The sequence below is a fragment of the Chanodichthys erythropterus genome, chromosome 18, assembly GCF_024489055.1.
Source record: "Chanodichthys erythropterus isolate Z2021 chromosome 18, ASM2448905v1, whole genome shotgun sequence".
NCBI lineage: Eukaryota > Metazoa > Chordata > Actinopteri > Cypriniformes > Xenocyprididae > Chanodichthys > Chanodichthys erythropterus.
The window spans coordinates 25,478,884-25,506,116 of record NC_090238.1 but is presented as its reverse complement, the minus strand read 5'-3'; the positions used below and the strand labels follow the sequence as shown (position 1 = coordinate 25,506,116).

The window sequence follows — 27,233 nt, the reverse complement described above, 5'->3', positions numbered from 1 at the left end:
AATCCCTTGTAGGCTAGTGTGCATTCCATGGTCACACAAAGGAAGACATTTTGACATTAATGATCATGTGATCATGAATGGCGGGTCTTCGCGTTTCATTTTGAGATTAATTTGAATTTGAGATGTTACAAGACCAACGTTAGGTAGCCTATTTCAAGTTTGTTTTTATAAAGCGCTGCACAAAGAGATGACACATAAAGCTATTTGACGCAGATTTATTTAGCCTACTACGTCATAATAGTTAAAGCCTAAGCATTGATTTAGGTTTAGCCTACTGCTATGTTATCAAGAGAATATTTTGTGAACACAAAAAAAATAAAATTAAAAAAATAAAATCAATAAATAAAAAATAAACCGACAATGACATGTGTGTAAGGTATAAAGACTTTGTAAGGTTATAGACAGTGCTCCCTCAAATGCCTCCTAGGCTACTCACTAGGGAATATTTTCGAATGGAATTCGAAGGTGAATTCAGGAAAATAAAAATTGCCAGTCCACGTCGTCGGACACTATGGCTATGGGAACGTATACCCAGAATCTTGACGGTTTATTTTCACAATAGTTTTTCGTTTTCGTTATTCTTGTTTTATGAATGTTGTTTTGTCGTGAGATAAAATAGCCAACCAATATTCTTTCCTTTTTGCTGTCTTTATTTTACTGTATTTGTTCCCTGGGGTCGATGAAACCAAACCTAAGGTGGTCTTTCGATACATAACTACTTTGAAAATTGTCAAAAATATTTTTTCATAAAATGCAGCCCGAATGTCCTCGGTAGCTACCGTGCAATCATTCCAGATTTTTACACCTTATAAACAAAGACGGGGGGATTTTTCCTTTGTGTGCAGACAAGTGCGACTTATTTGCCATACACCTCGTCTCTTCTGAACACTCGCGGCTGAAACTGTGAATTTGCTGTCATCGGTCTAATCACGGTGGCATTGATTTTTGGGACTGTGGAGCTGTATCTGCCCTAATAGCCGCACAAGTGCAATTGACTGGTCTGAGGATGACAGACTGTTAGTGTTGTTTATTTAAAAGCGAGGCAAAAGAATATGAATCATAATTGCTATAAACAACAGCAGCAGCATGGCCATGGATCAGCACGCAGAACTGTTCGAAGAATTAAGGCTAATTAGATGCATAGTATGGAGGTAACACATGTATAAAATGGACACCTGTTTTAAGACAAAAATAATCGATGCATATAGGTGATGAGAGTGTAGGCAGGGTGATCATCGATGGCGCTTTGTGATGCAGAATTGATCTGGGCCGTAGCCTGAGAGGGGCGCAGCGGGGCTGCCGTTTGTTTAGTAAACTCCCATGAATCCAAGTAGATAATTGCTCTGTAAAATTGGTGGCGAGGGCAGCTTGGGTTCCGTGTTCCACCCACCTAGAGGGCCGAATGAAAGTCTGCATCTCTTTATTTTCTCAAATTATCAAAAACCATCGCAGCATGAGAACGAGGAGAGAGGTATTTATATTTGTTGCACCAGGAAAGAGGACTGCGCACAGGCCGTTGTGTTGAAACTGGTGTTCGAGCTCTGATCCGTGTTGAGCCTCTGTGACGAACTTACCGATGATGACAGCGACTGTTTATAGAAACAACACATATGCATAGCTGTTCTCTTCCGATACATCAATGATTATGTCCTCATTCAGAGAATCACCCCCAGAGCGTTTGTTACATTGATGATTTATTTTGTTTTAATTATTCATGCACGAACTGAAGTGAGATTTTTTAAATGATCTTTACTTTTTTTTGCGGTCTTCTCGTTTCGTGATAGATAGATAGATAGATAGATAGATAGATAGATAGATAGATAGATAGATAGATAGATAGATAGATAGATAGATAGATAGATAGATAGATAGTGTTTGACCACAACATAGATTAATGATTAATGTTGCATATATTATTATTATTATTATTATTATTAGCATCGATAATAAGGGCATTGAATGAATTATAAATGAGTTTATATATATATATATATATATATATATATATATATATATATATATATATATATATATATATATATATATATATATATAATATAATAAAAAGTTATATACACCATATACAACATATAATACAACATTTTATTTAAAAAATAAAAACATTTAATCATTGTATAGCTACAATGTACGTACATGTTTTTCAATTATATTTAAAAAAAAAAATTAACTGAACGTTATTACATATGTAATTCATTTCAGTAATAATGAAAACCTATCCGCCTTAAACCTATCCCTACCCATATCCCACCTCAGTAGCAGCAAATACACACAACAAATACATTGTACCTATTAATTTTTTGACATAATTAGTGGTCCATATAGTGAAAGACACCTAATATAAATTTGGAATATATATATATATATATATATATATATATATATATATATATATATATATATATATATATATATATATATATATATAATATGCATGTTTTTTCACACTTTTCCATTATGATGTTTTCTCACCTAAGAAAGCAACGCAAAGCCCTCATTATCTCCTCCATGATGTATTAGTTCTCTTTGAATGAGACATGTGTTGTTTACTTTCAGAACTGTAGACAATAAAAGACACCCTCAAGATGATATCTCTGGAGACCTGTAATGTCTACAGTGAGTGAAGCCTTTGGGTGTTGAAAGTGTGCAAGCTTAAACCTCTCACATCACATGAGGGAAATGTGCCATGGCCTGATACATGTTTATTTTTTGAATAAATGCATGAGAGCTCTCATTAAAATAGCTGCCGTGACACTTGTCCATTGCATCCACCCTTATGTGCATGTGTGTGTCTAAGGAGACCTTTGTTCAAGGTTTCCTTAAGTTTACAAACTGTTGCACACAAATATGATATCATTTATGCATCAGACTAATTTCTGTCAGCAAACTGGCCAAATGTTGGGAAACATTTCAGGTAATACAGAAATGTAGAAGCTTCAGCGGTCATGCAAAGGCTTCTCTCCCCAAAGGAATTAACGACAACAGATATGTTTTTATCTCCCAAAGTAACAATTTACTGGGTCACAGTAGATCAGCATGTTTCCTTCTTTACAGCAAAAACATTAGCAACAGGGGAATACTGTCTTGACAACAAACAAAATGTCACAAAACATTGCTTGTAAAATATAGAAAATATACAGATCTTCATATGTAAAGCAAATTGTTGCACAATGCCAAGGTTTTCTTTTCTATTTAATTTAAATTAATAAAGATTGTCTAAAGAGAGAAAAATTTAACTCCTTCTAGAAAGGGGATGCAAAATAATAGTCTTGGTTTTGTACAATGCTTCTGTTTTCTTTTTCTTTCCTTTTTGTACTGACAGCAATTTAATCAAACTGTGACTTCATGCCCTACTATTTGCAAATTGTATAGCACCTCTAAAACATAAAGGCAAAACATTTCACAAACAAGTTACATGGACCTTGATTACAACTGTAAACATTCTCAGCATGGGTGAGTAACGCATCACAGGGTGGATTCAGGCTACTGCAGCACACACTGCCAGACATCTAGGAGGAAGACAATGACAAATTTAAGACTGTTATTTCTCTTTTCAATTTATGCACATCCCTCTATCCCCCCTCCCCCCGCCTCTTTGGCACTAAGAGAAATGGTGACACAGTAACACTAACAGATGCCAGATCATTCATCATAAGGCAAGATAACAGTAATATAGCTAAATTTACCTTATATTTAGAAAAAAAGAAAAGAAAAACATATGCTGGTAAAATGATACTGGGAGCATACTGAAAACAGCAAATATAGAAACAGGGTGAGCACAGCAAAACATCTTTAACACCTGTACAATTGAAATGAAGATCATAATGTAAGGACAAGTTAAATTACATTAGGAATTTATTAAAATACACAATATATTTTGAATCAGAAATTTTATAGGACACATAATTCATATTTTATTAATGCAACATGTTTTTTTGTTGATGTATAAAGAGCAAAATAAAATACATTCAGAGTCATACGCTGTATGATTATTGACTCATTTTTATTATAAAAAAAAATGTTTTGTTATAACGGCAAAAGAAGAAGAACTGAACATTAGTTCATTTTAGACATTATTCTGTCCCAACAAATAACATGTGATTGACATCTCACCACCTTTAAAGATACTAATTGTTTTCAAAATGCAAGTCTGCCTTGTATTATAAAATAACATTGTAAATTCTCAGTGGACATTAAGCTAGTAATACTGACTCTTAGTTTTATTGCCAAATAAAGCATTGTTATTTTGACTTATGAGTTAATGTCCGGTTATACTGAAATTTTGCTCTAATTAAGTACTATCATTTACTTGCTAATACTAAATTCCACATTTGTGTTCTGTGTAGATGACCATATGCCACCCTCAACATCCTCATAATAGTCATGTCCAAATAATATGTGACTTAATCTCTCTTCATTCTTTTTCCTCTGTCTCCCTCCCTTTCTCTGGTCCTCCTTGAAGTGCGGTCACTCTGACGAGGATGAATAGTGAAAACTATTCAACGTGTCACGGGCTTGTGCACAAAGCATCAGAGGGACAGAGTTGAGGTCAATAGGAGGCACCTTAAACACCCTTATTTCCTCCCAGACTCTCAAATACTTTTATTTGGACAAAATGATTTATATAAATCTTCAAACTTCATATATCACAATGCCGCTTACTTGTACACACTTTTATAACTTAAAATAAAGTACTTTTTTTTTTCTTTTTTTTTGCAACTTTGTAAAAATAAACACAAACTCCTTATTTACTCAATGTTTAAGAACCTCACAGCACTCAATACTGGCTTTATTGTTTCTTCCAAAGAATATCTCTTGCACCTCAAAGCAAACAGCCAGATTTTCTCACAATATCAATACTCCCATTTCCCCCTTATACCTTTATTTAACCTGGGAAAACTCTTAGAGAACAGTTTCTCTTTTGCGGCGGTGCCCTGGATGGAGGAGGGGTTAAGGGGACCAGAGTAACATGATGCAGAACTCAACTTGGGGTTAAGTGCTTTGCTCAGGTGCACAACGGCAGTACTATACACTAGGACCCTTCTGTTACCCATTCATTCTCTTTGGTGCCCCACTTGGGAATCGAACCCACAGACCCCCAGTTTGTAGTTGATAGCACTGTGTGCTCAGCTAGCTACCCTATAGACACGCATGCTCCCTCAGATCTCGGCATCTTTCCTCCCAGTCCGTCTTTTGGAATACCCCCTTGATCTTAGTCAACAATGCCTCACAAATTAGAGCACCATTGATTTGCAACCTCATCTCAAGTCCTTGTGCCCAAATCCTTTGGGCCTGTCTCTGTAACATTCTCAAACAATCAGACATCTTAACACATCTTCCTGTATACAATCTCCAGCAGGCTGGCAAGCGAGAAGTTTGCCTTGTTTGTTGAGCAGCCAAAGTCTGGCTGTAAGGCACCATTTTTATCAGTATAAAAAGAGTCGATGCACTGATAAGATACTCCATGGGCACGGATGACCCACATATCTGCTATCTTTGGAATGATGCCACAGCCACCATTTAGAGTATTGTCCATTCATATATTTCACAGGTGTAAGGATGATCATCAAGAGCAGTGTTACAGCCACCACATTTTGCATTCAATCATGGTCTCAGACAGCACTGTTTACTGAAGATAAACGACAGCAAGTGCAAAGTACACAAGTTTGCTGCTTACATGTTTGTTCGTTTGGGAAATGTAATGTTTTAGCATCAAATGAATAAGAATTTAAAGAGCATTCATTTTATATGGTGACCACGTGCGCTGTTTGATCGAATTCCACGAATCGGACGTAAACTCTTTAAATTTTGATTTTAAACTGATACACAAGCAGGTAAGACAAAATATCACACTCTGACTCTGTAATTCGTGTGACTTTTATATTCATATTTATTCACCATCACGTAAGATGACAAAGGATGCGCCGCATGCCACGGGGTTTTAACATTTGTTTGATCCGACTTTTATGTCTTGCATATGTTCAAAAAAAAAAAAAAAAAAAAAGTAAAATATTATGGCTCTAACAAATCCGCATGCATTTGCATCCGAAATTAACAAAGGAGTGAAATAAGCCGAGGCAACGTTTTCCTCTCTGGTTAAGTTGGCTGTCTGTCAGCAGCAGCAGCACCGTGTTCGAGGCATACTGATAAAAGAGGTGGGCGCAAGGCTGTATGAATGAATCTGTGCGACACCATTGCAGACGAATAGTTGTACAAGATCAGAAAGTAATCTTGATATGTTTAACAAGCAGCCCAAAGCGAAGCCTGATAAATAATAAAGGAGCTTTTAGTGGATCCAATTTATGAAACATTAACTCTAGGGGCATAATGGAGTAATTAGTTTTATCTCACGTTGATGTTATTGGACACTGCGCCTGTGCTGAATGAAAACTTTTCTTTTCTGGCCTAACTGTAAAGACAACGGGGAGTAATTTTCTGCACCGGGAGAGAAGGGTGGTCTCTAATGCTGCTGGTGAGATCTGGATGTTCAGGTACAACACAGTGTTTATGTAGTACTCCCAAAAGTGTATCAAAGTTCGGATCCATGGAAATAAAAGAAATGTCAAACAAAACAAGCATTAGACTGCATAAAATAAAGTATGGACAAGGGAAACAGGTGAGGCTTTGTTTAGGTGGCTGAGGTAGATCAATATCTCGGCTTGCAGGCCAGGAATCTTGCCCGTTTTCCTCTAGCACTCTGCAGATCAGCTTACGGCTTGTAGACAGACTGTCGCCTATACCTCACTGACAGACAACCTGCCTCACCCCAAAAGACGGAATAGGGAAAATATCTTCATTCTCTTCTGAAAGAACCGGTCGAATTAGTCCGTCAAAATAATAATAAAAAAAATGTATAGGAATAGATTGGGTGAAATAATGAACCTTATCTGTAAACAGTGAGGCAAAACATGACTTTGTGGCTTTTCAAAGTATAGGCTACGCGTGTTTATGATGCGACCGTTTAAAGGCTAGGCCCATCCTTCTCTAGGCCTCCTCCGCCTGCACTGAATAACCTACATAACATCTTCAGTGTTTGTTTGTCTAAAACATGTTGTTTTCAAATAATAATAAACATTTTTGTAATACGTATTGATATACATTTTGCTTTCACATTTGGTCTTTCAAGACACCATAGCGTGCTGTCCATCAGGCCGGGCGGAAGTCGAAAGAAACGAAAGATGCATCTGTGCTCGATTGGCCAAATGACAGCGAATGTCTTTCTTTCTTTTTTCTTTTTTTTTCTTCAAATTTGGTTTATTTTGAAGATGGAACCTCCTCATGGTGCTTGATATGCCAGTGTAACATTATTACTACTAGCCTATTATTATTGTTTTGTTTGTCTTATCATTCTCTAACAATTTATTGACATTATTTTTTAATTTTGACTATATTATATACGCTGTTATTACTGTATGTTTCTCCACAAGTCCATTAGGTTTTAGAATTAGGCCTTAAAAAAAAAAGAATAAGAAATTGGTACTATGATTCATTCAGTAGACAAGTGTGCTACACTGGGTTCATAAAAACCCCATGGGTCTATGTGTTTATACTGACAATCCGAATTGCTTGTGAAATCTATTCATTATAATCAGATCAAATAAAACGTCTTTCTATGGACTATGTTTGTATGTAAGCGAAGAGAAAGTAGCTAGATAGTAGACATGAAGGTTAGCGTTGTGGCATTTGCATTTACAATATTTATATTAATGCTGTGTTACACATATAGCATGTCCACAGAAAAAAGACAGCTCAGACCTTGAGAATAATGACTAGTTTAACTAAGAAACTCACACTGGTGTGACATCACAAATAAGAGCTTGTTGCATTAATCTATCACTCGTTTCAGAGGTGCGAGCAAGAATTCATTACAATCAGCAGTCCTTTTTTGTAAGCCTGTTGGTTCCGTTTCGGACACCCAACCCGCACTGGGAGTTTGCAATTTGATAGCACGAAGGCAGTGATTCCACTCATTGTCTCGAGGCTGCTTTTGATAGATAGTGCTTTACGAGTGAAGGAGTGATGTCAGGTAACAATAAGAATTTTGGCACCTGTTAGTAACGTTTAAGACTAAATAAAACAGCTGTTTACTTAAATAATAAAAGCGACTGAAGCACAGTGGCAAAAGAACATTGACCTATTAGCTATTTACAGTAATAATAATTGTATTAATAATAATTTATTTAAAACAACTATATATAATATGTTTTTCATTAGCCTGAATGAATGTTATTACATCATGCATCCCAGGTGGTGTTTCCTTCTTGTGACTAAATAAACCAGACTAAACATATTGGTTTAGCGCATGTCTTTTATGTGTCACACAACTCTCCAAAAATGGCTTTGGGGTCTGTTATGAGACCGAACAAACGATATTAATGCTCAAACTATCACAATTTATTGTAAAAAATAATTTAGAATTCAATTGAAAATGTAGATCCAAATTGCAGTCAATTTCATAAAGATATTCAGTAAGATATTAGTTAAGAAGATACTTATAAAAGTGCATGTGATATACGAAACATTCTGCAGTAGCTATAGGCTATCCCCTTGCGCTTTTTAAGCAGTAGTAAGCTATCAGCAAAATATGTGAGAAAATAAGTAAATAAATGGACAGATAAATAAATAAATAAATAAATAAATAAATAAATAAATAAATAAATAAATAAATGTGTCTTAACAGACACAAACTTATTAGTCATCAAATGCTGTCTACATCGCTCTCTAGCCTACAGAATATGTTGTGAAATTGCCACGCGTACTTCAGCTTTATTTTTTCCCGTTTAACAGTATTATTTTGCCATGTAAATTCTCATTATTTCGGATAATCTGGGATAGTAATCAACTATTCCTCGAGAGAATATTGGCAACGTTATTAATTTAAAATCTTGAATTGAGAAATGTATTCATGGACACTAGCACGCAAAATTTAAGAGAAGAGATAGACAGATAGAGAGAGACAGAGGAAATAACGGAGAACTGGGGTGAACGCACAGGCCAAAGGACACATAAGAGCGCAAGATCTTCAGAAATAAAACTTTAAAAAAATATATATAAATCAGTAAAATAAAATAAAATAATATTTATACATATTTATAAAATAATAAAATATGACGCATCTTACACTTATTTTTGGTTGCTTATTCCACTGGGGTTAACGGACCCGGAACACAAAAGGTCTCTCAGTGGACACTTTTAGCAAAACCATAGCAAAACAAGACCACATTTAGATCAAAGTTCATTCAAGGATTTAAATAAGAGTGATTTTGCTCTTCTGATTGTAATCCTTCTCATGCTACCTTACTAGTGTACATACAGGACTGTAGGATATTCTTCACCAAAGAAACACGAAAATCACCTATCTGATAATTTTTTAATTTATAATGTAAAGGGTGGACAATTAACTTAAAAGTGTTTTAATCAGCAATAATTCGATAGAGAATTTAGTCAAAAGAAGAATAAATATATATTTTATTTGTGCTATTGTCTACGTGTCTTTCTGTTTGTTATAATATGCTGCTTTATGATGCTTGTCATAAAATAATCATTAAAAGTATCTGGAATAACTAGAATTTTCTATATAAAATGCACATTTCCGGAAAGATCATGAATTGGAAGAATTACATTTTGCTTTTAAGCAATCCAATTTAATCACGATACAAGTTGTTTGTTTAACCCGACAGCTCCCTTCACTAAGTCGGGAGCTTTACACACACTCATTAAAACGATTATTCACGATCTGTCGAATGTTTTCTTTCACTATAGCAAATATTTTACTACAATAGACCGGGGAATACCACAAACCCTCTTCCAAAACTTGACCCAAAGACAAAGAAGATTAGCTTACTTGGTGTAATAGCAAGTAAACCTTGTTTCATATTGCTTAAGGAAGTCTTTTGTATGTGTGTGTGTGTGTGTGTGTGTGTGTGTGTGTGTGTGTGTGTGTGTGTGTGTGTGTGTGTGTGTGTGTGTGTGTGTGTGTGTGTGTGTGTAAAAAAAAAAAAATCATAGAGCTGACATGATAGCCTACATTTGTACTCACTGTTCTGACATTAGTGCGATTTTTTTTTTTTTTTATCATTTATTAATATTATGTTAAACGTAGGCTATAACAGCGTAAGTGATTGGTTTTTGTTACTTTTTATGAATTTCCAATAATAATAATAATAATAATAATAGGCCTAATTAAACATTCCACATATTCTTTGTGCTTTGTGCATTAAATTGTTAAAATATTAAAAGTGGTTTAGTTGGAGCGAATTTCTGCATATCGCTTGTGGGGTTTTTTTTCACAGCTTGTAAATGATATTACAGTTCGTCTTGCCACAGGCAAAACTAACTGTACAAGAGGCCATGTATTTTGCAGAGATATGAAGTTAATGTCACTACAGTTCTGCGTCATTCTAGCGCCCTCACTCTGTCTGGCTCGTATTACTTGAAGAGAGGAAGCGTCCTTTGCATTTTACAAGTATTTTAATGGTTCAGAGTTGTATCAGCTTCGTTTTACCACACCATTATCCGTCGATTGGCCAGGGGGAATTACCATTATAACACCGATTTTTATCACATATTCTATCTTGGCCTTTTCATAGGGCTGTAGTGACATATTTTATAAGACAACTAATACCAAGCAGCACAATTAGACTATCTAAGAAGCCAAGGAAGGACTTTTTTTATACATAGGCCTACATTTAATGTGCAAATAGCAGAATGGAATAGCCTATTTAAGCACAAGCTGTCGCACGTAAGATACTGATGACATATTTGACAGTTTGTTGGAATAGATGATCGGATTCAGGTACTAGCACTTTTTCAATTAGCTTTTGGTTACAGAGCTCACATAATTATTTCAGTGTAATTTCATGAACATGGCAAAATACTTTATATTCAATCAGTGTCGTTAGTATTTCATTTTATAATGTACGTAGGCTAAGCGAAACCACATTTATTGGGAAAAATGTTTTGCAGTATTCCTTTTGTAGGTGTTCTATTGTATTTCCGATTTTGTCTCATGCATTAATTCTTGCAGGATACTGCGATATTACGATGATGATGTGCTTGCGTGCTGTCCCCAGTTCCCCCCTCAGTCTCCCTGTGCCTCGGGGTAATAGGCAGAAACCACGCCTTTTGTGTAGCCTGTGACTAAACCCTGCTTACAATATCTTGTCAAAAGACACAAAGGAAAAAAAAACTATTATTTCAAGTGCACGGCTTCGTTAAATCTGCATAAATGTCAATACAAGTTCAATACAAGCGATTCGTCTTAAATATGGGTCCACACAGCGCCGAAACGAAAATAATTCCCTTGCAGATTCCAATTATTGGTGCGGTTTTAGGCCTCGTTTCTGCTTCAGATAGATTGATCGCAAATTTTTGTTGATTGAAAACTCAAGCTGTTGGCCGGAAGCAGACTAAACAAGCTCAGAACAATCATTAGCCTACCCAAAGATCATAATTTTGTTCATGATGTTACTACATCCACCACATGCAAGCTCTCCTTTTGATCGCTTATATGTAGAGAACATAAAATAAAGCACAAAAATTAATCAATTACAATTGAAATTCAAATGAAGAATTTATTATAAGTATTGAAATTAAATCCTCATAATTATTTAGCATCTAGCGTATATAAATGTATATGCATCTATATGCTAGTATAGGCTAAATAAGAGAGAGAAAGAGCGGAAGAAAAAAATAAAATAATTTTGCATCTCAACACACCAAAGTAAGGTATGAAATGTAGGCTTATAATTTTGCATTTCAAGTAAAAAAAATGTTGCTTTTAAATTTGACCTCTGTTTTTTTTTTTTTTTTTTTTTGCTTTTGTTTTTGAGTGGTCACCCCGTTTAACATTTGAGCGATAACATCTTGCGAGGAGATATTGAGTTCCACTGGTCTATTGTATAGCAGAAAGGTTATTGCATTACGGTTGTGCACATTTAGCACAATGTCTCTTTTAAAAACATGAACAAATCACTGGACTTTATGTGTTGAAAGCTAAGTTGTGTCTCTGTACTATTGCAACTAATGACTCTATTGTTGGCGGAAAACAAGAGCTGATAGTGGTTATCAGGCGTTATGCACTGGTCATATGGCCTCTACAACCAGGAGACGCTTGTAATAAACGTGTAATAAGCTACAGCAAAATATTTCAGAATAAAATAGCATAAAATAACAAAAAAGGAAATGGAAGAATTTTATACAGTTAAGGTCGGGTTATTAGGCCTGCGATTGAAGTAATAATAATAGTATCGACTGCCATTGTTTGCTGTTTTTTTTATTTATTTTTTTTTATGTAGCTTATCGCTAAAGCAGTAAGGAGCCCAAATATTTTTTGTCTTTTTTTTTTGTCTGTCCCCCTTTCCTAAAAAAAATACATGTTTGTTTGTAACACATTGCAGGCCTAGGCCTTCAGATATACCCGCAAACTGTCGCTTAAATGTTTTATTAAACACACTGTTTAGTCAGACAGCTAGGCTACTAAAAATGCTAGTTCTTCAAAAAAGACAAAATGTTCGTAATAAATGTACTTAAACCTACTTTTTTTATTTTGTTGTGTTAACAGTTTAAGCGACAAACACGGGCATAAGACCACAAAATCACAACCATGGAATTTAAAGACGACATAAACAATCACTCAATATTTTATGAGGCATTTACTCAACACGGGTTACACGTTCGCAAAGTTATAACCTATAATTACAACAGGTATTGACATTTCACTAATTACAAAAAGAATGTGACCTGCATGGTGGTGACCACATACAGTAAATATGCAAACACAAGCTAAAAGCATTCATTACGTCTGTCCCCTTCAGAACTGTCTGTAAAGTTATGAATACTGAAAAAACTATGTTGTTGTTTGATAACCATTCTTTGGTCTACAAAGAAACTGTCTTGTTAATATATGTATAAAATGCACTATAGATTATTATTCAGTTTGTATTATTAAAAGAACAAAACAACAAGGAGCCACGGATTTCAACGGGCATTGTGCACTTATAGAACATATTTATTTAAAAATGAAAATAAAACTTTGTGTTAATTTTTGAAAAATTTCACCCCACCAGTGCGCTCATGATACGTGATAATACTGCAAACATGATGACTGGAGGTTGTTCTGTAATGTATTAGATATTTTAACATTTAAAATTAGACAAAACTGCAACCACTATTTAAATAAACATTCTAAAGTAATCATTATGCCTTTCCAGAAAAAAAAGAAAAAGAAAAAAAAGAAAACCCTACTCTTTATCCTTTTTTTTTTTTTAACTCTGGTCACATTGCACGTTGTTGACAGTGGAATAATAAACAGTTCCGCGACACTTGACGTTTGTATACAGTCAGAAATAAATGAATAATAATAATAATGATAATAATAATACAAAATACCTGGAATTCGGCTTGTATTGTCCGTTCATTCTCCTTAATTTTTTTCATTTATATATATTACAGTGTAAATTGGTGTAAAATGTTCACTTACAGTCTGATCCTGTGGATGCTAGTTAGTGTATAAGTGGATTTGATGTTGACCCTTGATTCTGATGTGTGAAGTAGTCAGAAAGTCCACTGGAAAGTCCGGAGGAAAAACTGGGTAGGGAAGGCCTCAAGGAGTCACACGGGAGAGAGGAGGCCGTTTGCGGGGAGGAGGAAGAGGTGGCTCGGGAGCTCATGGCCGTGCTGCTCTGGGAGGTCATGGATGGGTGAGGGACGTGGGGGAAGAAATAACTGGTTTGGCCCGCGAGCAGGTTGACTGAACACGGATTCAAAGAGTACGTCCCGGAGCAGGGTACGGAGAGCCCACATGGCACTGAGGCGGCCAAAGCGGCCGCTGTGAGGTGGTGTGTGGCGTACGGAATCTCTCCATTCACGAGTCTGTCAACACTCAAGCCATTGGAGGCCGGGAAAGAGTGATTGTTCCCCAAACTGTTTTGAGTCAACATTGTGCTATAGGACATTGGGTGACTAGGGTAAGCCGACGACGTACCGTTGTAACTCAACGCGCTGCTCGCCCTCGGATGGTGGAGTGAGAGGAACGGCGACATGGGCCAATATAAAGAGCCAGCTCTATCCATAAATGTCAGTCCGGTGGAAGTAAGCCTCGCGCCCCTTTTAAACGCCAGCTTTGCCCGAGAAGTGGTCGATCTCCGCCGAAGTTTGCCCGTCGTGCCGCCAATGAACACGTCGTCACTGGAGGGGTCAAGCATCCAGTAGTTCCCCTTCCCAGGGTCATCGTAATGCCGGGGCACTTTGACAAAACATTTGTTCAAACTCAAGTTGTGTCTGATGGAATTCTGCCATCCCTGCTTGTTCTCCCGGTAATACGGGAAATTTTTCATAATGAACTCGTAAATGCCGTTAAGGGTTAATCGCTTCTCCGGACTCTGCCGAATGGCCATCATAATCAAAGCGTTGTAGCTAAAAGGTGGTTTCTCGTACTTGCCGTTTTTCTTGTCGCCTTCTTTGACTCCTTCGCCGTCTTTCGAGTCCCTTTTTTCTTCCTGCTTCTCCTTCTCGTCCGTGCACGAGGAGTCGTGGGATGAATTGTCACTTTTAGCGCAAGTGTTCTCCGACTTTTGCTCCTGTACTTGGGCAGGTAACGGAGTTTTCTCTTCTTCCTCATGAACCGTTCTGTGGTGTTGGTGGTGGTGATGGTGCTGGTTGTCGCTTTGGACGGCTTCGGGAACCAGACTGTTTATACTGAACGATGATTTAGGAATCATTTTGACTTCTTTCCTTTCTCCCATATCCAACATCACAAGTAAGATAGAGTAGCAACAACCAGCAGCAGCAGCAGCAGCAGCAGCAGTTGGACTTCAAATCTCTTGCTCTGGCAACTCCTCTAATTAAAAAACACAAGAACTATTTCATGTTCCTTAAAAACACGTCGATATGAGACAGCTAGCTACAATTAATTACGGAGCCACAGACACTAAGCTGTAAAAAAATTGCTTGAACCTTTTTAGAGACTGCAGCCAACCACAGCAGCATAAGTATTAACCGTGCAGCCAATCATTGAGCAGTTCTTAGCGCCTGTTCCAGTGCGTAAGGATACACAAGATCCACCAATGCTCATGCCTAGTCAACAATGGCTTTCATTTCCCCAAGCAAACTCCTACCAAGAAAACAGACCACATAACCTCAATCAATTTTTTTTGTTGATAATTGTAGAGTGCTGTTTCAACATATCCATGCGTCCTCAATTTGTTTTCATACCGCAGGGGGAAAAACAAAAGGGACTCAAAGGTAGCCACAGAAAACAGGTACTACTTCCTGTATCGGAAATTTATGTCTTTTAATATACATGGAGCTACTGCACAAATAACATTTGATGATAATACTCGCTGAAGAGCGACAGTAGGCTATATTTGCAGCATTTGCATTCAGTGTAGCTATATATCCTTTCTGACAACGATACGCTATATGTAGCCTATATACTTAGGCTGTTCTCGTGTAGCCTATCACATTATAAATATTTTTCTTAAAGCGTCAGGTTCGAACACGTATAGCCTATTTAGTCGCACGTTTATGTGAACGATTTTGAAACAAAAACGATATTATGACGTTCATTCGTAGACGCTATAAGCATCTTTATTCCTGAGTGTATGTTAATAATCATGCTACTAACTACAACATCATTCGCAGCAACATCTGAGGCAGATGAAAATAACAAGATCAAGCATAATACTGTTTTAACTCTGAATAGTAATAATAATATTAGCTATTAATGCTAGCAACAAAGATAGATGATCATTTATTTCTGGGTGTGTTTATAGGTTATTAATTTAACGTGATAAACCAGATGCATACAGATTGCTGTATTCACAGGCGTACAGAAACAGCCAATATAACAGTAAATGTAGATCTCCACATATAATCTTCTCGCATAAGTGAAAGAAATATCTATATTTGCAGAGGATAGAGTATTTTCTATAAGGATTGAGACACTCCCAACACATAAAATAAGAACAAGGGCCCTAGAATATTTTTTAAAAATTCAGAAAAGACCTACAATTCATCATTGTTTTAAAATAACAATAATAATAGGCCTAATATAGGCTAATAACAATAACAATAATGTCAATAATAAATAAATAAAATATATCTCATTAAGGACGCAAGAATAACCTCACGGATGCCGACATCAATTAGTTGCTTTATATTTACGGTTGAAGTTTCTCTAATGGAAGGGCTGATATGTGTGTATTTGTGCTGGGGACGTTGCAGGGGGGTTGACTGAACAACAGACACACGCACGGCACACACGCATTCACATGTGCAAACAAATCGTACACAGAGACACACGCAAACAAACAAACAAACAAACGTACTGGATTCCTACAAGGTGGAATTTTGATAATAAACTCAGAGTCAGGCCTGCAAACATATATAGTTTTATATAAACATTTAAATAAAATAAAACTGTGTTTACAAATTCAGCATATAACATAAGCAGTAATAATAACAAAAATAATATATATTTTTCAATTTTTTAATATTGTTAATGATGTGTTTGTGCTACATTATTAAATAACCCTTTTTTTTCTAAATAGACCAAATGCATTAACCCACACTATTATGCGATATAATTTCATTTCAAAATGGAAAGTTGAATGAGACATTGTATATGGAGAACATTGAGAATTATTGGGCGACCTAACGTGTTTGTTGCTTATATTTGTTGCATTGCACAATCTGGCACTTGTTAATCTCTCTTCGTCATTGTCTGACTGAGACCAAATTGGACCAGAGGTGCAAAAATATCTGTTCGCCAAAGAAAATAAGAAAGAAAGAAAATAAAACCTGCAAGATCAAAGATTACAAGTAGGTAGGCGGATAATGCATACGTTTTCAAACTTCTCATTTGATTACAATTAAGACATTTTCCTTTAAATAAGTGCACATTGTTATGATATATTATTTTCTAGCCCATATCAAACATAAGCCTTTTCGCTTTCACTGCGAAGTTGTTTGGTTTGCGATGGGCCATTACTAACAGGTATATGCCTGTGTCTAATATTATCAAATTAATTACATAGGACATTACTGTATTTGATTTACTTTGATAAATTGTCATAAGAAATATAAATCGGTCATTTTAGGCTATTGTATTCTATTAACACTGGATCGTAAGATATCAAAACTATGTTCTAACAATTTATAAACTAAACGGAAGGGGGGGGGGGGTTATTTATTTTTTTATCATTTATTATTTACTTTTTTTATTTTAGTATTTTTTTTTTAGGCTATCTGCATTACGCCAACTTGAATGCATTGATGTGCATGCATGCAGCTATGTAACGTAAAGGTTGTATACATATATGAAGACAGTGTTAGATATTTTGCTTAATGCTTAATAAAATTATCACCACCAAATAATTTTCGCTAACATATTTATTTGGGCAATAACATCACCTCCATCTTTTACCAGCAGCGTAGGCTACGTTTGTGTTAATGACAGCAGGCTGATAAAGTTATTTTTGCGCAGTGATGTGGGCTCTTCCTAAAATGACTGAAATGTTCATGAACACGTCGCTTAAATAAACACAGTTGTCACTTACCTCAACAAACATAACGCCTGTGTTGAAATAAGAACTGATAAACAGGGAGGTAATCCTGGCCAAAATCAGACCTGTCTGTTAAACCTGCAGGTTGTGTCTTTATTAGGATGCCCTCTAGCGGCGTGGAAAAATTCAGCAAATCTTCTCTTTTGCGCTTGGATTTCAATCAACAGAGATCTTGGGGAAACTCATTTCTTTTCTTTATAACAAAATATACAGATTTTTTTTTTTTTTTTTTTTTTAGCATTTTGTTTTCCAGTAGGCTTCTAAATAATTAAACTAGCTACTTCACAGGGTCGAAATGACAAAACCCATGCAAAAATGTTACACAGCTAGAGGACGATTTAAGCCTAATTAATTCAGTTTGTAAAGCCAAATAAATAAGAAAAGAGATACATTTAAAGCATAGTCTACTTTTCATACCTTCTTCAATCCTATCCTTTGCGTTTTTTATACTTGCAGTAAAAATTGTATAAAGACTAAGAAGCTTCTGATGAATTAGTAGCTAACTTTAATGACATAAACAATTAAGTCATATTATTTGCACCCCATAGCCTACCTCAAACTTAAATCTTGAGTCGAATAAAATTTGACAACGCGTCAAAACAAAACTGGTAAATGCATTTTATGCATTTTTATGCAGGCTATATCCTACTATAGGCCTATACAAGTTCTTAGGCTAGAACTAAAGTAAATTGCTTCTTTTTGGAGATATGATTTTGCCGTTATGTGCGAGAAAAACAACAACAGCAACAACAACAACATATAAATAAAAATAATCCGAGGTGTATTTATTCATAATGTTTATTGTGTTAGCTACCGAAGACGACCACCACAAAATTAAGTTCACAAAGTTTTCAATGGCAAAAAAATAAAACCGTGCACTATCATTTTATTTATGCATTATTGTTGCACAAAATATAGGCTATAGGCATCATAATTAATAGGCTAATAATAACAAAAGTTTTGTGTTAAAAATAGTTTAAGATTGTAACATCAGCAAATAGTCACGGGAAATATATATTTTTGTATTTTACTTTGCCTAAATGTAAATTATGAGGGATCATGTTTTTGTAAATTATCGCTAAAAAGATAAAATGTTTATAAACACGAGCACGATGGCTTATGGGGTAAATTGTCTCAAGGACTGTGCGAACAATCGCTTTTTTCATAGTCTGTAGCGCCATCATGTGGCGGGTGACTAGGTTCATTTAGTCATTATGAAGGTAAGTCTTAAACACTGCCAAATGTCTTGTAATGTAAATCTTAATTATTTATATGATCTAATTGTATAGGGGTGAACAAAAGTTTTTGATAAATTCATAATGGAGCAGATAAAAGTTTTATACTATCAACCTTTGAGTTTTTTGAGATGTGCTAAAGTGTATTGAAATAATATTTAATAAAAATTACATTTAATAATTATAGACCTTTGAACACACTAAGCACAGCTTTCCCCTGCTTTTTTGTTCTTGTCGAACACTTGTAGTGACACTTGTAGCAATTATTGATGACAGTTTTGTTCATCCTAATTGTTCCTTCGTAATTGTTTTCTCCTGTTTAAAAAGACAATAAACCATAAAAACTGTCCCATTTCACCTGATGTCCCACTGAAGCCACCCCACAGCATGCATATTCATCAGCAATAGAATCCTTAAATATAATACAATCACAGCTGAGCACATGATTTTTATTCATACACCATAATATATATATTCATATACTAAAAACTGATCTGATGGATTTGTTTTTAACATTTGCATTGTACCATTATTTGTGAACACTCATTTACTGTATATCTTTTCACATATTAAACAATTATTTATGAGGTATCATTCCATGTCTGTAATCACAAAAAAGACATTAGATCAGCAGTATTGCTTTCAAAGAAAATTAAATCTTTGAGAGTATATTATCAACATCAATGTATAATATTAGATTAAAATATAAATAGCCTTTAAAAGAAGTAAACTGTCAACTACTGCCATATCAAGCTAGAGGAGAAGGTGAAATCTGCTATTGTACGTAAAAATCATTTCTTGAAAAATTTCATAAAGACACTCCTGTTTTTGGACCTGTCCTTGGCTCCTTGGCTCTCTGCCTCGTTTTGTGGTGGAGGAGGCGGGGCGAACTGGGGAGGCTGGATCCTCTGTAGACTTCTTATATTTTGGGTCATACTCACTGAAGAGAAAAAATATTCTGTTTCAGACACACAAGTGACACCCACAGCAAGAAAATATGAATAAATGTTTTAATACATACAAATAAATCTTTATCCAGCACTTAAACATTAAACCATCATTTTTGATTAAAAAACGGTCCAAGCTCCGATACTAGAGTAATTCGATTTTACAGCAACACTTTCAGATCAGACACATGACTCACTGGAGTTATGGGATCTCACCTGAGTCTTGGCTCTCTCCTCCATCAGGGTAGCGGTGTTTGTTGTAATAAGTGTGGGGAGGTTTTGGTGGTGGCTCTCTCTCTGTCTCACAGCTCTCCGTGGAGTCTTCTGTTAATACGAATCCATGGTAAGTGTTAAGCAGAAGCACACACATTGGCACACATAAACGCACAGAAGTACTCAGGCTCTGTTTGTTCTCTCACCCTTTTCCTGTTTCGACTTTGTGGTGGAGACTTGTGTGTCAGATGTGTCGGCTGGCACAGACTCACACTGCTCTGTGCTTTCTCTACTTGCTTCAGTGTTAATTCTGTGTGGGGACAAACATGACAATCATTTAAGCATTTGAGAAAACCTTGTTGTCCGATAATCTAAAAAATGCTGGGTTAAAAACAACCCAAGTTGGGTTAAATATGGACAAACCCAGCAGGTTGGGTTAAAGGGCACCTATTATGCCCACAATTTTGCCCCTATTTAGGGGTGAGCAAAACATGCCTTTTACTATATTACTATATTGCTGGCTAAAAAAATAAATCCAAAATTGGTTGAAAAAAATGGCTGGGTGAAAACAACCCAATCCCTGGGTTTGTCCATATTTAACCATTTTTTAGAGTGTAAAATATCCAGCTAGTAAAAATGGATATATTTTCTTTACACCTTGAACATATGTGAGTGTACACTATGAAGAATTTATAAAATAAATAATACATTTTCAGGTTGGATGTGGAATCACGTGACATGCAAAACCTGAAGTAACCTTGCCAGGGATATATTTTTGTCAGCAATACTTTCAGATGGTTACATCACATTGAGTTTTACTTGGAGGATATATATATATATATATATATATATGTATATATATATATATATAAAGATGAATGCTTACTGTTCAGCAAGAATGCATTAAATGGATCAAAAGTAACAGTAAAGATATTTATAATATTACAAAAGTTTTGCATTTCACAAATTCTTTTCCTTTGAACATTCTATTCATCAAAGAATCCTGAAAAATATCAAAGTTTTCATACAAATATTAACCAGCACAACATTGATATTAATAAGAAAGGTTTCTTGAGTACCAAATCAGCATATTATAATGACTTCTGAAGGATCATGTGACACTGTAGACTGGAGTAATGATGCTCAAAATTCAGCTTTAACATCACATAAAATAATAAAATCTCTGTTGTTGTTGTTGTTTTTCCAAGATGTTCATTCTTTTAATGAAACTTTTTCTTCATTATGATATCAGGACTGTTGTATTACCCTGACATATTTATCTTTATGTCTCATTAAAATATCAAAATGAATTTCAATTAAAAAGAAGAGGTGTTTGTTTAGAAAATGGTTACCCAGGATTGTTTGAAGACATTGTTGGATTTGTGCAATTCTGAAGCTCCTTCAACCACTTTTGCTGTTCGTCTTGAGATGAGGCGGCAAACAGATACTGACTGCCATCACTCAACCTAAACCATAGAGTGAAACAGATTTTTTTTTTTTAAATCTGAAATGTGAGCAGATGTTCCTTTTTCACAGCAGGAGGCATAAATCATAACTCACATGAGTTTGAATGTGTGCTCCTTTCTTCTGTAGTAAGGATTGTTTTTACAAACTGCTCCAGCCAAGATGATCGGTGGCCAACGTGTACAATTCTATTAAATGACATGGATTAAAGAGGAAAAATAATCAGAGTCCACAAAGTCCACCACAGAAACATCTCCTTTATTGATACAATGGCTCTTAATTGTTGTCATCATGTGGTGAACTCACTGATGTGGGGTTGTCTGCAGAAATAATTACCCTGTCTGTCTGGATATATAGTTAATTAATATTAAACAGCACTCACAGAGTCCTTTTTTCTCTAGCGTGTCTAGCCAAATATATGTGTGTGTGTGTGTGACCATGTTGTGTGTGTGTAGAGCCATACCTCACTGGCGGCATCTTGGTCTTTAAACAGATTGAGTGTCTCCTCTTCCAGTAGTGCATAGACTGTTTCCCAGTGATCCAAGCCCTGATCCAAACCAACAGATCAATGTTACACCATTAAGTGCTCTTACAGAAACAAAACCACACTATAAACAAAGAAGTGGAGCTAAGGATGTCAGAGAGAGCTTTTTAATCAATATCACCATTGGTGTTGGTTGGAAAGCTTACTTTATTTCCACCTTGCTTCAGTTTAATCTCCAAGGTTCCCTCCATTTTGGCACGTTCTGCTCTGATCTATGAAGAGACACAAATTGCTGACCAAAAAGGTGGAAACTAAAACAAAAAGGACAAAAGAGTGTTTATTTACCTTGGTGGCAACAGCCGAGAGGGCTATTGGAGAGCTAGTAGAAGAGGGTGCTTGAACTTCTTCTGGGTCTGAAGGGGAAGATGGAGGAGATGACTGAGGGTTTTCTGGTGGGGTGGAAGGGGGAAGGTTTCTCTCCTTTGAGTTTTGGTTGTCGACCATTTCTGCATCTTTGGAGGGTGGCTCAGGGGGTTTTGATTCAGGTGGACCCCAAATCTCTTCATCAGGGGTTGATGGTTTCAGACACCTAGGAGTGATCCTTGGTTTGGCAATGACAATGAGGGAGGGTTCGGTCTGTCTCGGTGTATCAATCTCATCTTCAGATGTGCTGTGGTCAGTCTTCTGGACATTGTGTAAATAATGGGGTTTGTAATCAGCACTAGAAGCTTCTGAGGACTTGGGGTTGTCCAGAACAGAGGTGGACGGTTTGTCGGGGGACGTTATGATATCTCTGTCGCTGCTGCTGTTGCTCCTGAGGCCTGATGCTACTCGTGACACCACAGAGGAATCGGTTTTATCTCTGCTGTTTCTCCGCAGGATGGCAGACCTGGCTGTAGGGACTGTAAATGAATTATCACTCTTATCACCGCTGTTCTTTAGGACAGGACTGGTCAGTGAGGGACGTGGGGGCAAAGCAGGACGCTCAGATCGCTTTAGCGATGATACATGAACGGGCTTGTCCCTGCTGCTGTCTGTATTGTCACCTCTTTGAATTTCTTTTATCTTCTTTTCTCTCTGGGAGAACAAAGAAAGAGCAGAGAAATCAAAAAGGGTGAACTGAAACTGATTAATGTGGATGTTTGCATCCTTTAAAAGTCATGAAACTGCTTTTGAATTTGATTTGAATTACGGAAAATGGAAATATATTGAGAAAAACAAAAAGTATAATAGTATCAGTAACCTGTGTTCTTCTGGATTGAAGGGCATTAAATCTCTCGCTCTGGGCTTGAATCATGGCTTCCAGATCCTCTTGCTTCTTCATTAACTCCAAAACATCTGAAACCGAGTCCTGTCCACACATTCGATACAATTAGATTTCATGAAACTGTTCGCAAGTTAACGGGAGTATTATGTTTATAATTTTCCCAATTCCCAAAATTCATAAAAAAGAATACTTAAATCAGTAAACCATAAACAGCAGACTGCCTCACCCCATAGTCCTCTGCTCTGAGCGTGCTTTCATAGGTGTTGAGCCAGTGCTCAGCCTGCTCCAGCTCTCTCTGCAGCTGCTGCAATTCAAGGTCTTCCTGATATTGAGCTCTCCTTTCAGCCCAGGCCTCCAGCACCCGCACCTCCAGCTCCTGCAGCTGCACAAGACGATCCTCCAGCTGCAAAGACAAAGATATAGAAAGACATCAAGTATTTTTTAAAGACTTATTTCCATCTGCTGTGACGTATAAAGTGCATTCATAAAAAGGTTCAAAAGGAACACTGTATATGTTGCTCATGTTTTGTTGTTAAATAAATGTTACTGAAACTTTTCTAAATCTACCTGAATTAAGTTTTTACAGCATCCCAGAATTTTAATTTAGACCTTAAAATTAAAACTAACTTAAAAAACTTTTAGATGCTATTGCAACATTTCTTAAGTATTATTTTTTACAGCTTTATTACAACAATTATTACTACAACTTTATTTCAATTCATAAAAAAACAAAACAATAACAACACTGAACACTATGAAATATTTTAAATGAAATCTGTCCACTCCGACTGCCCAATATTTGCAGACTAGCTCTTATTTTTACTAACATCAACTATTTCAGATTGCAAATTGGGGCAAAAATCAGGGCAAAAGTTGTGTAGAGTATTCCAGACTTCAGATGTAAGTGCCGTACCTCGTGACTCATGAAGTTCCCCTCTTCCATCAGACGTCTCCCTTCGCTTTTAATCATTTCTGATTTGTCTAGTTGCCTGTCAATTTGTGTGCGGTACTCATTGTGTCTTTTAATCAGCTGCTCCAGGTCTTTAACCTCGCCTCCAGCCCCATCCCCTGACACTAGGGACAATGTCTCCTTAAGCCAGCCCCTAACACAGTATCAACAACATCAATGTAAAAGAGCAGAACAACACATGAAAAACAGCCAGAAAAGGAAAACATTGCATACATCAGCTCTCTCCATTCAGTCAGATATCTCTGAACGGCCTCTGCCTGTTGGAGCCTTTGTCTGCGCTGGTTGGCCTTCTCCAGCAGGCTGCTCCAGATCTCCTCCATTTCCTGCAGCCTCTCGCTCAAACTGTCCTTCACTCGAGGACACCTGCGGACCAGAGCTTTGCCTTCCTCTTTTCGACGAGACACGTCGTTTTCTATCACTGCAAGGTCCCTCTGATGAAACAAATGGTTGCACTATTAAAAATCCACCTGTGGTAAATGTTTAAATGTTTTGAATTAAACATCAGGCGAATGAATATTGGGTACCTCTAAGCCTTCATGTTGGCGAATGAGAGCTTGGACACTCAGCAGGTCGTTCTCCTGCTCATCAGAGTCCAGAGCCACCTCTTTTTCATTCATCCAGCTCTTAAGCTCATCCAGGTCATGGTCAAACTGGTGAACCTCTCGAGCGGAACGCAGGTTCTGTCAAAAACATGCTATTATTACTCAATCTTTCACATCAGTCAAATAAAAACAGTGAGCAGAACCTTAGAAAAACTGCCATTGTTTATTTATTATTTTAATATTACCTCTGCTCTTGCTTTCATATCCTGGTTTAAATCCTCCCAGAGCTTCAGTAGATCTCTCTCTCTTTGCTGTGCTTCTGATAACTGCACTGTCTGCTTCAGCTTTTGGATAGTACTCAGCTTACTCTGGCCCAGAGTGCCGACCTCTTCTGCAAAATCCTCAAACTTCTTCTGCAGTGCCTAATAAGAGCAATCAAGTTAATTATTTTGATGATTAAAATACTTTTTACAGTTACAAAAGGTTTTTTTTATTTTTTTTAAGTAACAATAGTAGACTTATAATACATGATCTATGAGAACAAATAATGTGCCATGTAGAAGGAAAATAAACAATATTTAACAGATATAGGTGAATATATAAAGATTACATCAATATTAAAATTGCATAGCATGTTTTTGCTCTCTTGGCAAACTAGTTTTGAGGCATTCTTACCTCCACCCCTTCCAGATCTTGTCCAAAATCATCAGACTCCGCTATGGTCTTGCGAGAAAGGAGCCAATACTGTAGGTCTCTGGCTTCTCTCTCAAATACATAGAGATTGTACTGATTCTCCAACTCGGTGCGACGTTCAGCAGACAGCTGTAGTAGTGTCTCAAACTCACCCTGCATATCTTCAAGGCTCTTACTCACTAAATAGCTGCAAAAACACATTATAAAGTCAAAATATCATTATTTCAGATTTTCAAATTATACTACCATTCAAAAGTTTGGGGTCAGTAAAATTTTTAAAGAAATTAATAATGTTATTCAGCATTACAAAAGATTTCTAATTCAAATAAATTCTCTTTTGAGATTTCTATTAATTCCAGTCCTGAAAAAATGTTTCATGTTTTCCACAAAATATTAAGCAGCACAAGTGTTTTCAACGGCACAAAATCAGCATATTAGAATGATTTCTGAAGGATCATGTGACACTGAAGACTGAAGTAATGATGCTGAAAATTCAGTTTTGTCATCATAAGAATAAATTACATTTTAAAATATAGTAAAATAGTAAACTATTATTTTTAATTTTAACATTATTTCACAATATTACAGTTTTGATTTTAAAGAGACCTCTTTAAAAAACTTACCAAGGCCAAACATTTGAACAGTAGTGTATGAGAACATGATATACTATATATTCTTCTGCTTTCATCAACAACAACAAAAAACGTTGCACTGTCATGTCTGCTTGAATCAAAAATGTTGACTAACATTCTGCTGACATCTCTGACCACAAAAGCCATTAGTTCAATTAATCAGTGCTCATATGACCCTAATGACTGCACCTGTTGGGATGTTGGGACTTCTCTAGATCAGTGCCGGTTTTCAGGAGTGCCTCTACTTTTCCATGCTGGCTTTCCAACTCTAGGTCAACTGTGTCCAGTTTCCTGAGGAAAGCTTCAGTGGCCTCCTCACTCTTTCCATAGTCCCTAGACTCCAATACAGGCCTCTGTTCCTCCATCCATTGCTCCAGTTGGGAAACCTGTGTCATAATGGAGAGACATCAGACATCAGATTTAATATATATATACATATATGAATCACATTACTTTATGAACTGGTAACACACCTCTGAGAGAAAGGTCTGGATTTTTAGTGCTTGTTGAAGCAGGCGATCTTTATTCGTTGACTCTTTCTTCAGAGTGTCAAAGTTCTTCTTTAACTCAGAAAGTCTTTCACTGATCTCATGTGATGCAAAGTGTCGTCCTCGCACCAGGTTCTGTCCTGCCTCCTGAACAGCCATTATTAGAGGGGTGCGGTTCTCAATTTCCTGCATCATAACCTGTAAGGGAAGGTATTAGCATATCAGTAATGGCTCTTTATGCTTGCTGAGAAGACCTGTAAAAGAAAAAGCAGAGCAAAAAGCCAGGACTACAGTCCAGCAAAGTTTAGAAGCACATGTTAAACATGCATAAGTATATGTTACAGATTTCTGGACCAGACTAACCAGATGTTTTTTGACTATGGTTTGTATGCTCTGCAGGGATGTGCCCCAATCTTTCATGACTGTGGACTGCAGCTTGTCCTGAATCCACAGCAGCTCATCCTCTAAGTCCCTGTAGAACTGGAAAAGCAGCTGCCATGACTCCAGAGTTTCCCTGCGGGCCTGCAGCGGATCAGCCAGGCCATTATACCTGAGAGAAATGATTAAATGTCAGTGTTTTTCACTTGGTCTGTCAATCAAATGAAGTAAAACATAATACCACACATGCTATAGGATTACATGTAGTATGACACAGCAGTCATGTGGTGTGTTATGTTTTAAATCATTTTACTGGCATTTCAAAGCTCATGAATAGT

At 36.4% G+C, this 27,233-nt stretch overlaps 2 protein-coding genes across 3 annotated transcripts in view; both read right to left on the bottom strand.

Moving 5' to 3' along the window:
* Positions 1 to 3,314: 3,314 nt before the first annotated feature.
* foxg1a (forkhead box G1a) lies at positions 3,315 to 14,771 on the bottom strand. Its single transcript, XM_067368319.1, has 2 exons — positions 13,499 to 14,771; positions 3,315 to 3,527 (listed from the first exon to the last, which is right to left on the bottom strand). Exon 1 carries the CDS (start codon positions 14,769 to 14,771, stop codon positions 13,521 to 13,523), a length of 1,251 nt encoding a protein of 416 aa, XP_067224420.1. The 3' UTR covers positions 3,315 to 3,527; positions 13,499 to 13,520.
* A 3,629-nt stretch (positions 14,772 to 18,400) lies between these two features.
* sptbn5 (spectrin, beta, non-erythrocytic 5) overlaps positions 18,401 to 27,233 on the bottom strand; it is a 34,676-nt gene continuing 25,843 nt past the window's right edge. For both annotated transcript variants that reach the window (XM_067367318.1, XM_067367320.1), the window contains 18 exons: positions 26,881 to 27,067; positions 26,503 to 26,715; positions 26,219 to 26,415; positions 25,380 to 25,584; positions 24,950 to 25,126; positions 24,687 to 24,842; positions 24,376 to 24,593; positions 24,106 to 24,295; positions 23,419 to 23,595; positions 23,169 to 23,276; positions 22,271 to 23,002; positions 22,132 to 22,197; positions 21,905 to 21,988; positions 21,538 to 21,629; positions 21,330 to 21,443; positions 20,184 to 20,287; positions 19,981 to 20,088; positions 18,401 to 19,757 (listed from right to left, as the gene is read on the bottom strand). In XM_067367318.1, coding sequence (XP_067223419.1) covers positions 19,609 to 19,757; positions 19,981 to 20,088; positions 20,184 to 20,287; positions 21,330 to 21,443; positions 21,538 to 21,629; positions 21,905 to 21,988; positions 22,132 to 22,197; positions 22,271 to 23,002; positions 23,169 to 23,276; positions 23,419 to 23,595; positions 24,106 to 24,295; positions 24,376 to 24,593; positions 24,687 to 24,842; positions 24,950 to 25,126; positions 25,380 to 25,584; positions 26,219 to 26,415; positions 26,503 to 26,715; positions 26,881 to 27,067 — 3,277 coding nt within the window. In that variant the 3' untranslated portion in view covers positions 18,401 to 19,608. The remainder of the gene's footprint in view (positions 19,758 to 19,980; positions 20,089 to 20,183; positions 20,288 to 21,329; positions 21,444 to 21,537; positions 21,630 to 21,904; positions 21,989 to 22,131; positions 22,198 to 22,270; positions 23,003 to 23,168; positions 23,277 to 23,418; positions 23,596 to 24,105; positions 24,296 to 24,375; positions 24,594 to 24,686; positions 24,843 to 24,949; positions 25,127 to 25,379; positions 25,585 to 26,218; positions 26,416 to 26,502; positions 26,716 to 26,880; positions 27,068 to 27,233) is intronic.